Source organism: Sinocyclocheilus rhinocerous, unplaced genomic scaffold (assembly GCF_001515625.1).
Source record: "Sinocyclocheilus rhinocerous isolate Xijiao unplaced genomic scaffold, SAMN03320098_v1.1 scaffold853, whole genome shotgun sequence".
Taxonomy (NCBI): Eukaryota; Metazoa; Chordata; class Actinopteri; order Cypriniformes; family Cyprinidae; genus Sinocyclocheilus; species Sinocyclocheilus rhinocerous.
This window is the reverse complement of record NW_015627738.1, coordinates 1,547,841-1,570,828: the sequence shown is the minus strand read 5'-3', so window position 1 is coordinate 1,570,828 and position 22,988 is coordinate 1,547,841. Positions and strand designations below refer to the sequence as shown.

General features: G+C 37.1%; 1 protein-coding gene across 1 annotated transcript in view; it reads right to left on the bottom strand.

Moving 5' to 3' along the window:
- The window catches only part of cdc42bpaa (CDC42 binding protein kinase alpha (DMPK-like) a), a 62,130-nt gene extending 41,885 nt beyond the window's left edge, over nt 1–20,245 (bottom strand). The window contains exons 1-5 of the mRNA XM_016546063.1: nt 19,088–20,245; nt 6,454–6,545; nt 3,288–3,371; nt 3,089–3,184; nt 2,663–2,811 (exon numbers count right to left, since the gene is read on the bottom strand). Of these exons, the coding sequence (XP_016401549.1) occupies nt 2,663–2,811; nt 3,089–3,184; nt 3,288–3,371; nt 6,454–6,545; nt 19,088–19,265 (599 nt within the window). The 5' untranslated portion in view covers nt 19,266–20,245. The remainder of the gene's footprint in view (nt 1–2,662; nt 2,812–3,088; nt 3,185–3,287; nt 3,372–6,453; nt 6,546–19,087) is intronic.
- Between the last annotated feature and the right edge of the window lie 2,743 nt (nt 20,246–22,988).

The following is a 22,988-nucleotide window of genomic DNA, read 5'->3' as shown; positions in this document are numbered from 1 at the left end:
GCACAAATGACGTCGCTGTCGACCGGCTTACGTCACTTCCTAGTACACACTGTCGGTGCGAATGCAACCCTTTAAATGGTACTGGGAAATAGTTCGCGCAAAATCGTCCTAGTACTTTAGTACTGTACATTTAGTTCTGGAACTAAAGCGGTGCGAAAGGCCCTCTTGTGTAAATTCAAATGTCATTTCTTATTGGTTTTAGCTGATTGTGAATTCTTTGTCCAAATCAAAACAGCCATGACGGCACAGCAAAATAAATCAACTGTTCAGTGATAAGGTAACCTGACAGCTAGTTGAGAGAATTTCAGGCAACATGAGTAAATGTGGCCAACATAATGAAAGGTTTAACTTTATTCAATTGAGCAGCAAATCAATGCATCGCCCGCCAATAAGAGTGAAGCAACTGGAGTTTACATGATCAGAGCCGAGCCAGACTGCAGACGGCAGTGGTGTGACTGTCAGAGCCTCAGAAGTGACAACGAGGTGTCAAAATCCCAGACACGCCGCTGGGCTCTCAGAGGAATATGAGTGTTAGATGTCTCTCAGACGCTGGTCAGACTCGCTAATAGCCAGACGCTGAGGGGAGGAGCTCAAAATACCCTGCATTCAGGAGATTGTTACTGCTGGTCTGCTGGTGTTCAGAGGGTTGGTCCGGGGAGTGTCACATACCTGTGTGCATGTGGAATGAAAGTAATGTGGGAGCTGAAGCGCTGACCTCTGGTGAACAGGTCGGTGCAGCGGTCAACACTGCGCTCAGCTTACAGACATGGAGTCCAGTCGACTGGAGCTGAACATACAATTAAGAAATCGATACTGTCAACCCAGCCCTAGCGTCCACACAGCTGACATGTTTACCTAATGTAATTTATCCACATTGAATTAGACACTGACACCATAAAAATGTGCTATCAGAGAAGCGCTAATCAAACATTGTCAACTATTTATAGTAGTCCGCATAATCTTAAATCATAAAGAAACATGATGGAGACACTGTAGCCTCCTGGACATCTAGTCAAAGTTCAAAACTGTTGTTTTAGACAGTTATTAAAGGGCGCACATCATAAAAAAGCATATTCCTTCCTATTCTGAAATAAAACACCAATCTGGCATTTATAACACTCCTCACAGACAATTTTATGGAAAACAAACAGCTGAAATGGTCAGAAATACAGTCGAAATTATTATGAAAAAGTAAATTATGATATGCTATCAACATGAACACATTTTACTTTATAAAGTGACTTATTTTCAAGTAAAAAAAAAGTAGGGTGGGAATTAATTTTATCCTTATAAAGATTGTAAAAAGTGACAGGTGTTTTGATGGGAGGAGCAGAAAAAGTAAAATGTATTATTGCATCAGTCAAACAGGACAATCATTTCAGAGGAAAGCCAGTTATATTTAGATTTAAAAAACTGCAAAGAAAAGTGCATTTTGTATTTGGAAAAATGTGCACAGATGATTGTGCACAATAAGACCAGAAACATGTGTTCAGAAAGTACATGGGGTCAATTTCACTTTTATGTTGACTTCTTTTCAGTTGATAAGATATTTAACAAAACTCCAAATATGGAACCAAAAACACAAATTCTTCCTAATCAAACCATGAAAACTCCAGCGCAGCCATGTGCATTCACATAAGAGAGATGTAAGATAAGAGGAACAGCTGTCTTGGCCAAAATGTGTCACAGTTTACCACTGAACATATGGTGTGAGCGCTGACTACCACTCAAACGCAAACAGGTTTAAATGGACAGAAGGAATGCAGATGAAGCGTATCAACACAAGCACGCTGCTGCAGGGGAAAAACATGCACTTTATATTCTAATAGTGAATAACAAGCACATGAGAGAGTAAAAATACCATCAGCAAAGGAAATTGTACGATATGTAACAGCCTTGCTGAACTGAAAAGCATCCAGCATGGGGGACAGAATGACAGGAAACTCACAGCCTGGCACACAAATAGGCAACTTCCCGCATAAATGACAACAATGGAAGGCCCGCCCCTTTGTCAATCTGGTCTACTCAGCACCTAAAGTTTAGCTTGGTGTTTTACTATGGATGAGGTTATGTAACGATTCATTTCAAGCTTGCGTAAATCAGTCCAAAACTGGACAACGCACTTAAACGTGGGTAAAAATAGAACTAGTCTATTTTCCCTTCTTTGGAAGGGAGTTGCCCACAGTATCATACCCCTTTTAAATTGTCCAAAACATATCTCTCACGGCCGGGGTGGCTACTAAACCTGTAATTATAGTCTTTATTTGAGTTCTCAGAGCTCATACTGTATGTACGGACCTCTGCTGGGCTCCGCAGCGGCAGCCTGCAATTAGTAAGACCAGAATAAATCAATTCCACTGGAGCCACATCTGAGAGGCCAGGAGCCTCCGAGCGTTATCCCTGGAAGTGCGCTCCATGTATAGAACGCAATAGCAACTTAGCAAGCAAAGGCAGCACTGAAATGTGCTCTGTGATTGTTGAAATCAGAACAATTTGGTCACTTCCTGTGTTCCCAAAAGAATTCACATTCCCACAGACCAGCACACACAAATCATTTCCATGCAATTTGCTCCAAATGTCACAATGTCGTGCAGCAGAAACAAAAAAAAAGAGAGAGAAGGACAAGAAAAACCAGGCCGGTTCACGAGAACAATGATCTCACCTGTGGACATAGTGGAGCTGATGCACAGAATCAATCGCCAGAACCATCTCAGCCAGGTAGAATCTGGCCATGTCCTCTGGCAAACGGTCCTCAAACTTGCTGAGAAGAGTCAAGAGGTCACCACCCACGTAGTAATCCATCACCAGGTACTGCAGAAGACAGACATGTCAGAACTGAACCATGTAAAAGTAGACAGACACCAGATACAAAAGAAATGTGCAGGCTTACAACTGTACGCTGAAAGCTAGAGCCACCGATAAAATGGAATGATATCTAGCTAGCTAAAGACAGACAGACAGACAGACAGACAGACAGATAGATAGACAGATAGACAGATAGATAGACAGATAGATAGATAGATAGATAGATAGATAGATAGATAGATACTACTGTTAATGTGGAAGCACTCAGAGGGCAGAAGCCTACCAGGAAGTTGTCATCCTGAAAGGCATAGTACAGTCTGGTGATCCACTGACAGTCCCCGTTCACCAGCACGTCCCGCTCCTCCCGGAAACAAGCTGTCTAGAAACAAGAAGACACATTTATTTACATTTGCCACTCAAATCTAAGTTTTCCTTACCAAACTAATTCATTTTGAGATGGAAAGACTCGAGAATGTTTGTACCTCTGCTCTTTTCAGCATCTCCCACTTGTTGAGGATCTTCATGGCAAACACCTTGTCTGAACTTTTCACCTTTACAACTGCTACCTGTAATGCACCGGAAAACACACAGAGATCTGACACCCGGCTCACCATTAAGAAAGCACGAGGGGATTTCTAGAGGTCCCAATGAGATAAGCCGCCTTGTGTTGCTTTTGTTCCATCTAGATTACCAGATCACACATGGAAGTGGTTATCAGTGACAGTAGAGTGTAAACCTTGAGTTAAAGGGCAGGTCAGGTTACTGCGGGTGTACACACACACACACACACAGAGCTATGAAATCATAATATAACTCACACTGTGGGGAAGAAAGCATTCTTCACAAAGACACACACTCAGAACTCAACAAGTAAAAACACAATCAGCTGGCAGCAATTCGATCTCAAGTCAGTGACAATTTCACTGACAGCCCAAATCCAATTTTAATCAATCAAACTTTGAATGGCAAAATATGACTTTGAAATCTGACCCAAGCCACTTTTGATAACGTCTTTTATTATAATTAAAATTTTTGTATAACTTTATTTTTTTACTACTTTTTTATAAACTAAAATAATTAAATATAATATAAATATATATTAAATAATTTTAAATATTTTATATTATATATTACATATTTTTATATACAATTTATAATTTCTAACATTTAATTTCAAACATAAGATATATAATATATAATTATTACATATAATAATGTAATAATGATGGGTTTTGCGGAGCAAAAACCAAATTATAGGGAACATTGATCCAAACACATTCACCTAAATGGCACATAATGGACAAATAAAATGATGTTTGGTCCGGACATTTGTGTAAGCATCATGAGGAAAGGAAGGAAAGTGGAATGGGCATATATTTATCTTGAACTTAAGGTGTCCAAGCGAAACAACGGTGTGATTCACTCCCTACGATTAAATAAGCCAAAACAAGCACGCATTGAGAGGTCTGCACATTCCAGTCCGAGCCAGGATACGAGCATCATTCCAGACAGAAATCACACTCTTCTCTCTTCCATACACTTGATAGGGACTTAAAATAAACCAATGGCACAGACCTTAAAATTCAGTTTATGGTTGCTAAGAAAAGCTAGAGTATGTGTTAAAAGTTTAAGCAAATATCAGATCGAAAGGACCCAGGGACTGGAAAGCAACTTTTAAAATAGCATTCAGAGCGCTGGCATTGTGCCCTCAAAACACACAGCCTTACATGGGCCAAACTCCCACAATGCAACCTTTAAAATACAGCTTTGGAAAACTAATTATTACTCAAAAATGACATTTAACTTCTGTCATAACATTGTCAACTGTACGGGATGTGTAGGTGGACAAGAGCGAGCAATTCAAATGAAAAAGGCAATGAAACCAGAGAAAAGAGGAACAGCAAGAACATTTGTTATTTAGTCTGATTCACTGATTTCTACAATGTGGAAAACACTGACGGAATCGTGGAATTCAGTCATAAACATTTCTTATAAGATAAAACATATTATAGGGCCATATTATTGTAAAATAAATTTCAATGGATCATTAAATTGTATAGGTTTCATTACTTAAAGTATGCTTTGCTAAAATTTAATTTAACCATTAAAATGGAATCCGGGGGGAAAAAAAATGTAATCCAGAAAAATTAAAACGGAAAAAAATTTGGAAAAAATACAACTGAATTTGTACTTTTAAATTTGAACTTAAACTTTAAACAAAGTGCATGCATGCCTGCGTCACAGCTATGAAATTGATTAATCAACAATCAATACTCTCAAATGATTAAATTCATGTCAATCATCAATTAATCACTGATCAGAGAAGAACCAGAGATGTTCTGAGAGATTTAAGCGATGCGCTCTAGCCTGGCTCCTGTCAGGGTCTCTATGAAACCAGGATCAGGGCAGCACAGGTCGGCCGGGGTGACAGGTCAACCTTAACACAGAGACGGCCCTTTGACAGCTACAAAGAGCTCCGTTCAGAGAGCATGACACCTATCAGCATCTGCTCAGTGTAACTCTCATTCTGCAGATGGTGATGGTGTCACATATGCAAGAGTGAAAATAGGTTGACTTTGGCTGCTAAACTGTTAACTCAGGTTAAACACTTTGACATTTTCATGGGGTAACAAACTGTAATTTACTCAGTTTATGACACGTAAAATAACTTGGCATGCCTTTGGGTCGTGAATGAACTCTTTGGCCAAAAAACAACGATGGCACCACAAGGGTCCTGACCACTTCTCTGGCACTTAAACGACTAATTGGCTGCATCTCAACTCACACACTTCTACATTTTGTCGAGTATGTACTTCACTGGTAAAAACACTGGAAAGTTCTAAACTACATACAAAAAAACTATTTTAAGACATTTTAGACATCAAACAGCAACCTAACATAATACCAAAGTTGTTTATTCCACAAAGGTTTCTTAATAAAAAAAGCAAACTTATGAGAACATTTTGAGTGCTATATATGGGTAGTTAGGGCTGGGTATCGTTCAAAAATTTTCGATATCGATACCGATACCTTGACTTCGATACCGGTTCCTGAATTATACTTTTTTCGATACCAATTTTATGAAATCAATTTGAACAAGATTGCATTATCTAAAAAAAAAAACTTTGGTTTTATTTTTCAGCTTGTTGATGTTTATACAAACTCAAAGACTCCTCTCCTGGGCCACTGCACAAAAGGAACAAAATGTAACCAACACAATAAATCAGTGCAAATAGTTTTAATAAAGCTCAAATAGTCTTCAGTTTACACATCTGTTAGGCTACATTTACACTAATGCGTGTTCGTTTTAAAACGCATAGCTTTTCCACTCATTTACTGATGAGCATTATGCGCTTTCGAATCGCTCTCGCGGATGTCAAACACTGATCGATCTGCGCCGCACCTCTTCTAGTCGAACACACCGGCTAGTGCTGCAGGCTTATTGGCTCACTGACGCTCACTGATGAGATTAACCCCTTAGGTATCGAAATTTGGTACCGAACGACGAGACGTTTTTCGATACTCGATGGTATTGAGGCATTTCGGTCGGTGCCTAAAAAGTATCCAACTCGATACCCAGCCCTATGGATAGTATGGGAATTCAGATCCAGCTATTCACCACAGTCTCAACACAAGACAGATGCTTACCTCACCAAAAGCTCCTCGACCAATGACCTTCAGGATCTCGAAGTCCTCTTTGTGCAATCGCATCTGTTTCACTTTAGAGGTGAATGGTTTGGCTGTGGAGAAAGAGAGAATTTGTTATTATTGAAGACGTTCAAATCCATCACTTCACGACGGTGTGCAATAAGGGCCTGATCTTCTTGAAGGTATTTGCAGCAGTTTCAGTTACAGCACATTCACACAAGTCAAAAGTTCAGAGGCATCTCTGAGCAGGTGTGAAGGACAGATTAATGGTGTATCGCAGTAAAGTCTTTCTTGCAGGGATTCAGCTAAAAAAACTGGCCACTGTGACCCGTTTTCCTCGCATAATAAAATAACTCAATATTTATATACATCAATATTTCATGTCCACTTATTTGCTTATTTGGCAAAAACCAAAAAACCTGTTCAAGAAAGAAAAGGCTTGTCACATTAGGGCTGTGCCGATAGACGATAGTATTGTGTATCGACGATAGTCAGAAACATCGCCTGTGGCTGATGCCTTTGATGATAGCAAGACGATTATTATTATTTTTTATTATTATTAGGCTACAAATACTATATCTAATTAATATTAGGGCTTATTTGTTCCATCATATTTCTTTTTCCGCGTTTTTACAGTGTTGCTCGTTATAACCAATCACACACGATTCCGCTGACTTTATGAATGCAGTGGCCAATCAGAGGCGTTCAGATGAGTCAATCGCTGAAACACCGGTGTTTTGTTGTCCAGTTCGCACGCGCTGACTGAATTCTGCTCTCTCGCAAATTCTCTCATCATCAAACAACAAAGTGCAGATGTATGTGCAACGTAAATATAAATGATTCATTCATCATACAGTGTAGATAGCTTCACTTTTTTTTAAAGTGCATAAACATGCACTAAACTGAAGTCAGTGATGATGTTCTTTGCTCGTTTTCTGTAGCTGCTGTTTGAATAACTGAGGAAATGTAAGCATTATAATTAGTAACTTACAATGTTTCTATTAAATTGCTATCATGTTCAATACAAATTCAGTCATATTAAAAATATTTTATATATTAAGGTAATAGATTACACTACCATTAGGCTGTTTTCACTCTCTAGCTATGAGACTAAGTAAGCAAATAATTAAATAAATTAGCATGATATTATTGAGTATCGGCGATCTCACAGGCTGACGATAGGACAATATGCCTATGGAGCATATCACCCAACACCACATAAGTGTGGGTTTAATCATGAATGACAGCACAAATTTGCCATTAACCCTGTTATTGTGACCGATCCTGGCAGCGAGGTTTGTATCTGATAGACTGCAATAATAGTGAACAATCACAAAACATCAACAACAAGTATGGGGCTACTGCAGGACGACTACCGACTTTAGCAATGAGAATCAATTACCACTTTTGTATTATTTTATGAAGCACACAAAATATGATTTACTGTGTGGTTGAGAAGATGTGTAAGGAGTTTCTAGTGAAAGGTGTTAAGAGGATGCACTCAACTCAAGGATGAATGTGATCCCCATCCCAAATGGCCAAGGGAAATTAACACTTTTGAATTTGATACATTTAAGCCCAATTATTAATAAGAGCTGTTAAAATGTGTTAAAATAATACCAGTTCTCCTTAATTTAGTTTTCTTTACATGAACCAGTCTATCCAAGACCAGAATATCATAAAGAATTGGAAGTTAAATTGTTTTGTAATTAACCACCTAGCAACCACCCGGAACATTCTAAAAGACCCTAGCAACCACTAAGAACTCCTTTGCATCATGGTAGCAAGTTTTGCACAGGCAAACCCCACTTACATTTTCTTACAAGAATGAATAAATCTATTTGAGTCCACAAATGTTCTCAATAAGAAACAGGTAAACTATATAAAACAGGTAAACTATAAATCATTGTATGATAAAGAAAGACTACTACATTCTACTGAAGGCCATACAGCTACTGCATGCTGCTTATGAATGAACTCTGTATTGGTCAATGAAAGTCACATTGAGTTCATGACTACCAGCACTGGAGATCAGACACAAAGACATATCTCTTTTCACTTGGACTGCATTAAATCCAGTCTCTTGTACAGACAATGAGCCTGTGCGGTTCAGTTAACCCACAAAAATTAAAATAAAAGAACTGATGTACCAAAGCAGGATTCAAAATACTGAAACAGTCATAAAATCACTTGGTTTTTAAATGAAAAATCCACCCTAAAATGGAAAAAATATTGCTTATAATTACCACACAATATCACTTAAACAGTCTACTCAGACCATTTATGTAGCAATAATATACAACAGTAACCTATTCAGCAACAATATTGTTGTTAACACTCATTTAAAATGTTATCCAATCCAATTTGTTTCTATGGGTGAGAGAGAAACTGAAAAACAGTCAAGGAAATTTCGATCAAAGTGATTTGCTTATATCCCTGTCAAAAATCCTTCACTAATGGTGCTGCCTCACTTCTATGGAAACAACTGGATAAAATATTGCATATCTGAGCTCTCTAATCAAACACGCATCTCCAGATTCCACATCCCTGTTGAAATCACCTGACTAGGATGTGTATTTACTAGAACCCGACCGATATATCGTTTTGCCGATATGAGCCTGTCGCGATATATCGGTATCGGCGAATATGCCGCCGATAAGAAATTTTTTTTTACAAAACTTAAAAAGTAAACACTGTAACCAACAGGGCACTCAGTATTCTGGGAAGTTTGTGAGCATTGGGAATCATATTTTTTTCAAATAAAGCCAAGGTAACACTCATTTTACATACAGCACACAGTGGAAATGACATGAATATGGCAGTGGGCAAATGCATAAAGCGCAGCATAATTTGAAATCACGAGTTTAAAGTTTGTCTATCGCGCGTCTCCAGTGAAGCTGAACTCTCCTCCTGTCTGCATTCAATTCGCACGGACCGACCATCACGCAACACCCGATCATGCAGGATAAATGCACACTTCACAAGAACTCACAACTGGATCCGACTTAGTTTGCAAGGTTTGTGAAATTAAATGTTCATTAGTCATTCAAAGATTTGTTTAAATTATATAAATCCGTATTTGCTGAATGCTGACGGCAAACAAGAAAGTATTACAATGTTTGCCTTTCTATTACTAATAGGCCTAATATAAAAGCAATCATTATGATACTTTTTGTATACATTTTAATTACTTTGTTTAACCTGATTATTAGACAGACTTCTATTCATATAGACAGAACTGTTAACGACAACAGTGAAAAAGAGGGAGAATGTGAGCACTGTTTGCTCAGGCGCTGCCGTTCTCAGCGCCGTCAAAATAAAAGTTCCTGTTTGGCCACGAACGCATCGGCCAAACAGGAAAACTTACGGCCGATGCCGATATTTAAAAAATGCCAAATATCGGCCGATATATCGGCCTTGACGATATATCGGTCAACCACTAAACAAATAACTGTAATCAATCAATTTTATACATTTCCATTAGGGCTGTGCGATACTGAAGAAAAATGTGATATGCGATTACTCATTAAATAATGCGATAGTCGATATGCGATACGATAATGCTTAAAGTGCCACATGCTCAGATGAAACAGTTTTACTCAGTTGCGGAGTCAGTTCTGTGAAGTTCTATAACTATCTTGTGTCATACATATATACTGTATATGTTTATTTGTATGTATGTATGCATGTATGTATGTATCAAGAGCTCCTGTAAAACCACAACAAATTCCTTGTGTTTGCGCACACTTAAGTGGTGAATAAAGCTCATTCTGATTCTAATTCTAATATAACTAGCATACATGTTTCACTTTTTGTGAGAAGAAAGCACCCCTACAACAACTTCTGAAAGTGAACCGTAGTTTTACTCTTACATTACATAAAAATGTCATTTTAACATTAGTGTAATCATTTTAACATAAGTTTAGGAACTGAATAATAAAAAGCAACCCTCTACACTGCGAGTAAATCACTTCACTGCTTAGTATTTACTCTATGAATTCAATATGCACTGATTCTTATTTAAGCTATAAAAGTTATTTAGGTAAGAGCAGTGAGTTATTTTCTCTTTGTGTTTTGTTCATGGCCCCATATATTGCAAGCCGTAGCGATACGCATATTGCGATATGTATATTTGTGATATTTCTATCATTTCAATATATTGCACAGCCCTAATATATATATAGTACCAGTCAAATGTTTTGACTGGTACTGTACTATAATATACATAAAGAATATCGGCCGATATATATCGATTATCAGCCTTTTTTTACTCCCTAATATCGGTATCGCCCCCAAAAAACCCATATCGGTCGGGCTCCAGTATTTACTGTCATGCCTTTGGCAAAAGTGTGCCGTTTTTTACTAACAAACAGCAAGAGGTTCTAAACGCGTAACTAACACGCTGTAACAATAGTTCGTGGCTGATCTGGGTTGGTTGCTATACCTCTGATCAATGAATTATCATTTGATCAAGACATTTAACTACACATACTAATTGCAATGCAACAATATTCTAGTGACAAATAATCCACAATGATTATGAAAATGAGAGAAAATTACAGTGGCTTAATGTGGATTTTGGATCAATGAGGTTTCACTGAAACTACCCAGAAAATCATTATAGAAACAGAAACCAAGTGACAATCAAAATGTCTAGCTCCTTATCACTTGTTGCTCTAGCTGGTTAAGAATAGTGGCACAGCAATTGCCAATTTCCAAAAAGCAGGACGGCCGATGCGGATATAAATATATAGTACAATTTAAAGAGACCAAATGAGATGTACAAAACAAATAATAATAATAATTTCAGAAATAAAACCTTTATGAATATTTCCTTTTTTTAAAATCACTAAACATGATCGGTCAAAATGATCAGATTATCAGACAATGTCAAAAATCTGACAAGCATTATATCAGTCTATCAACACGCAACTTAGAATGAAAGATATGAGATATATTGATTCATTTTCCACAGTATCACAATTAGGCATGGGCCGGTATGAGATTCTGACGGTATGATAACCTTAAGGGGTCGTGTGACTCGCTACGCTCTTCGCTGCACACAACTGAGGGAGTCCTGCACTTTCCGTCTTTGACGACACGTAAAAAAACTGCGCATACCGCAGGAACGGTATAACGGAAAATTTTAGTGGTTTTGAAACCGTGACTTTTCCAAACCGCGGTATACCTTGAAACCGGTTATCGTCCCATGCCTAATCACAATGACAGTTATGTTCTCCGAAATGTAGCAAACAAGACAAAACACTTCAAGCTGCAAAGGATGAGTTCCATTAGCCAAAATGTCAGACGACTGAGTTGATGATATGAAATCTCCACACATAGCTTTGTGGGATATGAGCGAGATTCCATGTAAACAATGCCGTGAATATCAAATGTTACCATCGTGTCAGGCATCCTTTTACAGGGCATTAGAAACACACACACACCCTCCAATACATCAAAAAGGGAAAGTGTATAAAGTCTATTTATAAAGGACAGTTTAAAGGTCAAGCCTTCCTAATTAGAACCTACACTATTTCCAAAGTGTCCAAAACAACTGCAGCACGCACAGGTCAGTGTTCATAAAAGATCTGAATGCAGAAAGCTCGTTGTGTATATATCACTGTCACAGTCTCTCCAGCGTAAGAGGACACAGAGCTGCAAATCAAATGAACCACACCATCTATCTCCAGCAATACCCAAGAGACCCGCATTAGGAGACCATATAAAGGCAAAGACACTGGCAGGATTATTAAAACACAATTTCCATAGAGGGAAAGAAGCGCTTAAAGCCAGACTGCAAAAAGACCTCAGATAGGCTATACTTGAGAGCGCGTGCCGTGTTCAAACCTGCTCTGCTCGACTCCAACATCGAGCATTTTCACTGTGAAATGTCTGCATAGCACAAACCCCGGACGTAGAATAAATAGTCAGACCTCTTCAGCTTTCATCCAATGTCTGCAGTGTTACTTCATATATTTAAAACTACTCATTTAAGACCCATTTCATAAACTGAAATAAAATAATTATAGTACAATATTATAAAAACTACAACAAAAATAACTTGAAAACACTGGTTAAAAATCTGAAATCAATAAATAAACATTAAACAAATTCAAAGTCAGAAGAACCTGTGAATGCCAATTTAATGTAAGTTAATACAATGATTACAGGGTTTACCTTAAAAACATAACAATTAAGGGTGTGAATTTATTGGGATAAAATATTCAAAATGTGATCAGACCATGATATTAGGTTGTCAAAAAAAATAAAATAAATAACATGATCTGCAAACATAAGCTTTTCTGAAGATCAGTCATATGAAGCATAAATGGATTTTAACACTGCAAAAAACAACTAGCAGTGTTTACACCAGCATTTTCATCTGCGAGAGCAAATAACAATGGAGGAACAAGTCTGGTCCTAAACCCAATCTGTTTAGGACAGACAACAAGATTATTTCCATCCCTAAAATCATACTGGTCTTGCCAATCACAGTGCATGACACTGCTAAACAAGTGATGACTTGCTACAATACAGATACAAATAAAGACTGAATATAAAGGAAAATCTCATGATGAGGAGGATTTAACCTTTGAATACAAGAAGCCTCCCAAAGTTAATACAAACCTAATCCCAACATATGAGACCGGTTTTACCTGACAGCAAACCCAACCTGCATAAATAAACTTATCCAGTACATAAGCTAGAACACTGGAAAAGCAGATGATGTTGGGGCTGTGACAGGATAGCCACATAAAACCGCCTGGGTTGTCAATTTAAACCAGCTGTCCAGGGGAACTCACTACACAGGGGGACTTCTACAAATACCAGAGGGTAGTTGTCAGTCACCGTTAACCGAGTCAGCCTTTTCTTTCAAACAGTTGGGCCTGAACGGCATCTGTGACTTGCACATTCCTACAATGGCCTTAAAATTAAAGTTTTCAGGCCTCTTTCAGATCAGTAGAGAAAACAGAAAGAGCAGATTTTGCTTCAGCAAGACTTTTGTTTTTTAAGGATGCCTCATATACCCACATGAATATAATCAAGATCATTAATCAACTGATAAGAGTAGATATTGGAAGCAGACAATTTCAGTGGCTACATTTTCTCACACAAATGGTGTGTACTCTCTTTGCCCATTATACATTATAATACTTTAATGAAAGATTTGAGGTAACCTGAGGTTAATGTTTTCCTCACGAGTACAGCTTGTAGGGTTTGAACCTACAAACTTGCAGTTACCAGCCCAGACTAGACTAGACTATTATGTATTTCTCATCTAGACTTTATAAATCAAACCATGACGTCTGGTATATAGCATGCACCATCTCTAAAAAGGTCAGCTGTCAGATAACTGAATTAAAGCATCCCATCTGAAGCATGTGGTCATCCCAGGACCCTGACAGAGATAACACAAATCTGGCTGATGATCTGGGCACGAGTTCAAGCTTGTCCTGGCATCGCCTCCAACCAACCTGTGGCTGAAAGGTCATTTACAACATTTTAAAAGTTTTAAAACTAAAGAATAAATCAATTACCTGAAGAGCCTACAAATTCCTTTCATTACTGCAACACTGCAGTAGCCAAGCCCTGAAGAATATATGTTAAAAAAAAAAAAATCTTGGAAAGCTCTTCTATATATATATCTAAACGTCAATGATTCTGAGAAAGGCTGAAAAGAAGAAATGAATCAAAATGCAATCACAGTATCTTATCCCAGAGCATGAGCTTAAAATATAGCATATGCTCAGCTTAAGAGGTCTAGAAGTGCAAGGAGTCACACTTTGTAATCTGGTCCCTACAAATATGATCTATCCTTTGTATTATTGTGTTAAAGTGGATGTTTATCGTTCTCAAGCTCTGACACATTTGTTCGGTATATACTGTGTGCATCATGACTTCTGTTACCAGGGAAGGAATGTTTACAATTCAGGGCATTCAGGGTAGTTGCAAGTGAGGCCACAAAATAAACAAACAAATAGCACACTATGTTCATTCACAGCAGAATATGATGTAGCGCTTCCAGTCATTTCCTGCTCAAATTAAAAACGTAATGAGTTTGAAGTCATATTCTTAGTTAAGCTGGGTCAGGAGGCCCCTGATTAAATGCACTCAAACGATGCAACTACTTTTCCCATTACACTGTATATTAGGGCTGTGCAATATATCGAAATATCGCAAATGTACATATCGCAATATGCATATCGCTACGGCTTGCAATATTTGGGGCCATGAACAAAAGACAAAGAGAAAATCACTCACTGCTCTTACCTAAATAACTTTTGTAGCTTAAATAAGAATCAGTGCATATTGAATTCATAGTAGGAATGGGCGATATCTTATCGTTTGCGATATACTGGTAAAAATTAGTCTTCCCGCAATAATAACGATAAAGTCTAGTTGTTGACATATTTCTGTGTGCAACAGTGCGGAGCGACATCTCGGAAGGCGGACGTGAAATTGAGGAGGAGTTTATCGCTAAATGAGGAGCTCCAGCTCCTTTTACAATCTGTAACTGGTTTGGTTAGGGCTGTACAGTGCATAAAAAATCGGTCTGAATAAATGTAGTAGCATGTGTGCGATACAGTTTTGCATGTGTATGAGCCTCTTTACAAACCTGTTGTCCAACAAAGATATAATTTATATACATGCTTTTTCTCCAAATTAACTTAATAACATAGTCGAGTGTTTGAAATACTTCTTTTTGTGACCAGACGTGGTTTCATATTACAGAATGATAGTATTATATACAGTGATAAAGGCCATGTCGATTAACATTGCATTATAAATATTTATTCACCACTTAAGTGTGCGCAAACACAAGGAATTTGTTGTGGTTTTACAGGAACATACATGCATACAAATAACCATATATATATGACACAAGATAGTTATAGAAGTTCACAGAACTGACTCAGCATCAGCTGAGTAAAACTGTTTCATCTGAGCATGTGGCACTTTAAGCATTATCGTATCGCATATTGAATATCACATTATTTAATGAGTTATCGCATATCGCATTTTTCTTCAATATCGCACAGCCCTACTGTATATGTTCAGTTACATTTTAGTCACATGATGGTCACTTCTTAACACTTCCCAGGAGTTATTAATGGAATAGTTCATGCAAAAATGAAAATTTGCTGAAATTGTACTCATGTTCAGGCCATCCAAGATGTAGATAAGTTTGTTTCTCTTCATCAGAACAGATTTGAGGAAATGTAGCATTCCATCACTTGCTCACCAATGGATCCTCTGCAGTGAATGGGTGCCGTCAGAATCCAAACAGCTGATAAAAACATCCAAATATTCCACAAGTAATCCACACCACTCCAATCCACCAGCTAACATCTTGTGAAGAGAAAAGCTGCGTGTTTGTAAGAAAAAAATCAATCATTAAGGCATTTTAACTTTAAACTGTTGCTTCTGACCAAAATGTGATTCCATAATCCATAACACTTCCTCCAGTGAAAAAGTTCATCCTATGTTGTCATCTCACATCAAAATCCACCAACATATTTCTTTAGATCCATTACAGACTGTTTTTGCTTGTAAACGGTGCTTGATATGTGCACAATTCTCTCCAGATACAGACAAAGTGACTTTTATACTAGAGGAAGCAATACTACGGATAGAGGACCCTTAAGCAATGATTAAAAGTTATAAACATATTAATGATGACATGTTCTTACAAGCATGCAGTTTTTCACTCCACAAGACATTGATGGACTGGAGTGGTGTGGATTACTGTGTTTTTATCAGCTGTTGTGGATAGGGATGTTCATTTCGGTTATTTTTCCTAACCGACAACCAACGCTCGTTAACCGATTATTAGCCGTTAACCGACAAGATTATTTTAAATTAGAATTGAATTCAATTAGAAAGGATAAGTGTCTGTGACCCGTTAAAAATACTAACAATTGTTTCCCGGGGATTAATTTTACATGCGCAAAAAGCAGCAAACAACAGAACATGAGGATTCACATGGCCATCATATCACATCACGCTAGAGGTCTACACGGGTGCAAAAATTCGTACCCGACCCCGAAGAGACCCGTAAATCTGCTACACTGAACCGACCCGGACCCGTCTATTATTTTGAAAGTTGGACCCGGGCCCGTGCAGAACCGAGAAATGTCAAAAATGTACTACCCGGAACCGACGCGGACCGTCAATTATTTGAAAGATGGACCAGAACCCGGCCGGGAAGACACAGACCCGAATGGACCTGATCGGCACATATTCCACAGCAAATTGCTATTAACAAGTCGCGAAAATTAAACTTTTTGTCTTACCTAATGTAAGAAGCCTTCTCCCTTGTACCTGACTGAAATGCACACAATCCTCCTTGCCAAGAAAGTTCCATCCGTGTTATTCCTCTCTTGCCAATTGAAATGCGTAATCCACTCATTATTCCAGTTTCAAAAGTCCACTTGCTGTCACGGTGACGGATGACAAATGCAACTTTGCAGTTTTGCATTTTTTTGTATCTCGAGTCAACTTGCATAATAATTTAGACTGTTTGCCCATTTGGATTATAATAACGATTGCTCGTCCAGTGCCATGGCTGCTGACGTTAGCTTTACTTATTTGCTATCATCTCTGTGCTCTCTGAGCCGAATTTTTTTTAGATATAACAACAAGACGGTTCATTCATAATATTATTTAAAAAATAATCAATAATAACTCACATCACTCATGAAGGTATCATGAAGGGGCGCTCACACTTTTCTCATCCTAATTTTACAAGTTGAAAGTTCAAAAAGTTTTTATTATTGTGAATGTACACAAATAAAGGCAAACCTTTTACAATTACGATTATCTTTATGACTAAAAGGAGTAGTTGCTTCCACTGTTAGAGGGAAAAAAATATAACGATTGCGCCGTTACACACAGTTAAGTATTGCTACCTTGACAATGCAGCCTGTACCGCCGTGATGTAAAACATTTTGTTTTACGTGGATATTGGAACACGAGTGAATTAGGCTACATATAATATTTTGCCATTCAAATACATCGCGAATACGGAAACATTTGATTTTGTGTCGAATGAGAGCTCCAACGTTGGTTTCAGTTTCGTTTTAGCCTAAATGAATTCGTTTTGGCTTGTCATTTATATTGCTATAGCTTCTTATATTTTTAATTCTTGTTCTTTTCTAAATACTGTTAATTGAAAGGCTTTGTTGTGGAGTGTGGGGAACTAAAATAACTTAGCTAAGTTTACAGTGTTTATGTTTGTAAACATTTCGCGTCGGCATTAGGCCTATTTCTGAATGAAATAATAAAATGCAACTTACACGCGACTTATGTTGTTTTTCTCTAAAAAACTAAATTTTTATTATACTCGTAGCGTATTTTAACCATGCAGCAAATCTTTTTAAATAGGCTATTTTGATAAATTACTGAAAAAATAAAAATAAATGACTTTTTAAACCGTTTAACTGATTGTATTAATCGGTCAAAATTCTATACGCTCGGTTAACGGTTAACCGGTTAAAATGAACATCCCTAGTTGTGGACTCTCATTCTCATGGCACCCATTCACTGCAGAGTGCAGACCAACTGATGTAATGCTAAATTTCTCCAAATCTGTTCCCACAAAGAAACAAATTCATCTGCATCTTGGATGGCCTGAGGGTGAATTTAAATTTTTGGGTGAACTATTCTTTTAATGCATTAACAACTTTACCACCACACAAGTCAACGTCAAATTCCATGCTTGGAAAAATCCTTTGTATAACACAAAAGGAGGAGATTTCACATTTCAGATGTCAGCAGTGTTGTTATTCATATAGATAATGACACCGTATAGCCAGGGGTCTTTTTCTACCTTATTCACAGCCATAGCCTTTCCTATAGGGAACCAGTTTGATCAATTACCAAGACACTGAACAGCACAACCTTCAGTGTCACAACACTTTGTCACAGACAGAAGAAGATTTCTTTCATTTATTTTTCAACTAACCCTTCAAGACATTCAATAGCACGTGTGCTTTTAAATAGAAATGGTTTGTGACTATTTTTATTCAAATTCCAATAACATATACTCCCTTTCTGAGGTTAATTTCAATCCATGCCCCATGATTTACTGCTCAACATGCTGGTATGATGGCTCAGAATTTAACAGCATGTTGCTACTTGACTTTTCCAGGGCAGTACACACACACACACCTATGATTTAGTGCTGCCAAACGTGGCTTAAAGACATTTGTTGCATGACCTTCAGTGAAATATCCTAATTTATGATTACTTTAAAACCCAAACATCTAGTGAACTTAGGTTTGGCACCATAATAAGATGATTTAATCAATAAATACGATGACTTACGATGCATTAAACATAAAATGCATTGATTTGATATGGGTTAAACATAAAATGCATTGGTTTACTATGGGTTGAACATGAAATGCATTGGTGTAAGACGGCCTCAACATAAAATGCATTGATTTTGATATGGGTTAAACATGAAATGCATTGGTTTAAGATGGCTTGAACATGAAATGCATTGATTTGACATGGGTTAAACATTAAATGCACTGATTTAAAATGGCATGAAATACATTGATTTAATATGGTTTAAACATGAAATGCATTGATTTTAGAGAACATGTTTTTAAAGCATTATACTCACCCCATTCCAAAAACTCAGCAATGTTCTTCTCTCTTCTGAGTGGGGAGTTGATGCACTCATCATAAAGGCTGATGAGAACATCCAGAAGACTTTCCACACTAAAAGACTGTCCATTGGACTGGACAGGACCATCCAGAATCAGTTTTTCTAGCGTTTTCAAACGCACTTCTCCAGACATGGTGCAAAACGAGTGTGTCCCAAAAAAAAATTAGTGTATTGTTATTAAAATCAATGCAAATACGCGCAGTCTTTGGAGGGGATCTGTAAATAGCTATAAATATAACCCACCCATCATCACAGTAAAATGCAGTCACAAAACTGCAGTAAACTCAAAAATAATTTTAATTTCATACCAAATAAAACTTTTCACTACATCTTTTAATGCACTCTGTGGAAGATCAACAAACCACCAAATGAGGGGCGGAAATAACAATTTTAAGACATTTATCCAAAAAGACCTTGCACGTTTATGTAAAACTGTAATTTATCTCTTGCGTTTTGTAAATATTAATTTACATATATTTAAGTGCCTTTTCTGTAGCTACTCAAGCTAACGAGCTAACAACATTCCCGCGACACAATGTATCTTAACTGGTTTACTCTCATATAAATACAAAAAAATCGTCTAGGAATATTAACAAGTAGTAGTGTCAAACCATGTCATGTATATAGGCTGTAAAACATCCCCAGTTTGTTCAACTTTAACGGGTTAAAATAACTGATGCTAATGATCCAGCTAATAAAGACGTTTGGCTAGCAGGCTAAAAGATTTTAGCTCGTCCTCAAAAGAGAATTTTCCTCAAAACAAACAGGAATAACATGACACGCCCGACAAAAGTGATATTTATGCACTACGTGTGTGAAAAATGTGGATAAAATATGTTTATGTCCGCAAAAAGTGAGTTTAGCGAAGTTCCTCAATGACACCGATTGAGTGTCGCTTAGTTTTCCATAGTCCTTATCCCATGAATAATTCCTCGAAAAGTAAGTCCTGCCCGCGGGATGAAATCCGTCACATGATGATGATGATGGGGTGAAGATGAGAAGGAGGATGGTGATGGTGGTGGTGAGTATGTGAGGTGACGGGGTGATTCTCTCTCATCTGCCCGCCTCCGCTGAGTGTGTTTCAGGAATGATGAGGAGAAACATGGCGACTAGTCTCTCTGTCTCTCTCTGTCTCTCTCTCTCTCTCTCTCTCTCTCTCACACACACACACACACACACACACAGTCATGATGAACACACACACGCGCGCTCACTCACTCACATTCAGACACACACATCAAAATAAACATACAGGCTACATGCACATAAACATATACTTGCATTTACATAAACATACAGTACACATATATAGACATTCACATGCCTATAAAACATTCATAAATACAGATATAGATACAATCTCTCAGACACTTTAAAGAAATAACATATAAATAAAAACAAACAAATACACTTACATATAAACAAACAAACATGCACATATAAACGGATAGGACAGATGGACACACTTTGGAAATACACAAAAATAGACACACATATAAACACGTATACATGTAGGCTACAGCATATAAACAAAAACATAAATGTGCATCCATAAATACACATGTATACAGACAAATAGCCTATACATAAATACAGAAGTCTACAACAGCTGTTTTGCTGGGGGTGGGGTGTTTTGAGGGGTGGGGCAGGTTGGGGTCACATGTGTTCACACTTTCATTTTTAAGATTATTTTAATGCTATTAAGTATGCTTAGATGATTTTATGTGGTTTAGTTGAATTACTTCACTTTCATAATGTATATTGGGAATCAGCTGTCTGTCTGTCTATCCATCTATCTGTCTGTCTGCCTGTCTAACGTTCTTTCATTCTATCTATCATTCTCTGTCTCTCTGTATCGATATCGTTCTATCTATCTGTCTGCCTGCCTGACATTTTATCGTTCTATCTGTCTGTCTGTCTATCTTTCTATCTATCTGTGTGTCTATCTGTCTGTCTGTCTGTCTTTCTATCTATCTGTGTGTCTGTCTGTCTATGCTAGAACAATATGGTCACTCAGTTCATTTTTACCTTCCTTTTTTTATTTAGTAACTTATATTTTAAATTCTAGTACATTGTAGCAGTACATGTATAGCGCATATTTGACAATTTATAAAAATGTTTATGAAAGGAAAAGTACTGAAAAGTTGCTTTCGTCGTATAATATCAAGCACAATAAATATACAATGTAGCAAAATTAATTCAAAATTAATTCCACTAAAATAATATAAAAAAGTTCACTTTAATTGCAGGCTTAATTGTTTAAGTAACACTCAAGTAGTACAAATGTGCTGTCGTAAGACTGAGAAAAAAACAAGATTTGGTTTTTAAAAAGCCTTTTTCCAAAAGGTACATCTGGAAAAAGGGGGGGTCGTCTTATAATCAGGGTCGTCTTATATTCGGGCCAATACGGTAATTGCACTTTTTCAACCACATTGAATTTAATTGCCAAGAAAGGAAATAAAGTTGAACCTCTGGAAACTGAGATGAGATTACATAAATGAATGTGGCTGATTAAAATGGATTAAATTAAATATGTTATTATGATATAATAGGCTAATAAAAACTATAATGTGACGCTCAATGTATAGCACGTATAAATGTGAAGTACTACATTTTGGTCAATTCTGAATGCCAGAGCTCCCCCTTGAGGCTGAAAAAAATCCACTGAGCCTGTTGAGACGGTTTAGGAACAGTTTCTTGCAAAGACACGGTAAAGCAGCGTCACCTACTGGCCACTTCAGTGATTCATTTACTACTTTTCTAATTGGCTGCATGGAATTCATGGAAAAAATTTGTGAAGAGAATGAACAGAATTTATGGAATGGAGGCAAACTGTGACGCAGAATATCTTTTTATTCTGGTTTGGCATTTTCGATCAAAGAAAGGCAAAGCAGACTGTATATTAACAGTTTTGTCTGACTGAATAGCTTAATTGCATTTCTATTAGTCTTGATAGTGGATCAAATAAAGCCCTCCATCATAGCAGTAAACATTGAGGACATCTGATGTGTGTAGCAGCTGGGCTGGTTTCAATGAACAGCTTCTATAACGCTCATCATTAACACCTTTTGTGTTTATTGGGGCTCTTGATTAAAAGGGCTAAAGTACAGGACAGTGTTAATGTTGGTTTAATCCTTCTGATCCCTTTTCATATGCAATTAGAAAATGAGAAATACCACTTTCAGTCTAGATCATCTAATTAATTGATGTGCTAGAATCTGCAGCATGGAGAAATCAAAGAATGTCAATCGCAACCCCCCCACCCTCCAAAACAACCGTCTATAGCTAGAAATAATAGTTTGGCTTAATGAGTCATTGAACGTCTCAGGCCTAAGATCTTTTGTTATGATGGTGTGTATTCAAAGCATTAAGCCCAATACAATTTTAACTGGACTGTCTCTTGAAATATCTTACAAGGACAGATAGTTTGGAATATACCACTGAAAATGTACAATACACGGAAATTAAGTATTATTAAATTAAATATAATTTAATAATATTTAATACTGACTGAGACCACAGTGCAAAAAAAAAAAAAAAAGTAAAATGAAGCTTGAAAAAAAGTTACATTTTTCAAGAAAAAAATAACTTGGAAAATTTATAACAAAAAAAACATTAAATATATTGACATTAAATACATTGATATTTATCTACATAATTATTTTTTATCTTTCTGTCTTTATTCATTTGATGACAAATCGCCACTATCTTAAACAAAGGATAATTTGTTTTAAGGTGCAGGTGAAAGATTTGACAGAGATACAATTGTGTAAACAAAAATTGTGCAAAATAAATGTTAAATTTTTTAACAAGTCTTTATGAGGTCCACAAATTCTTATTTCTTTTTTTTTTTTTT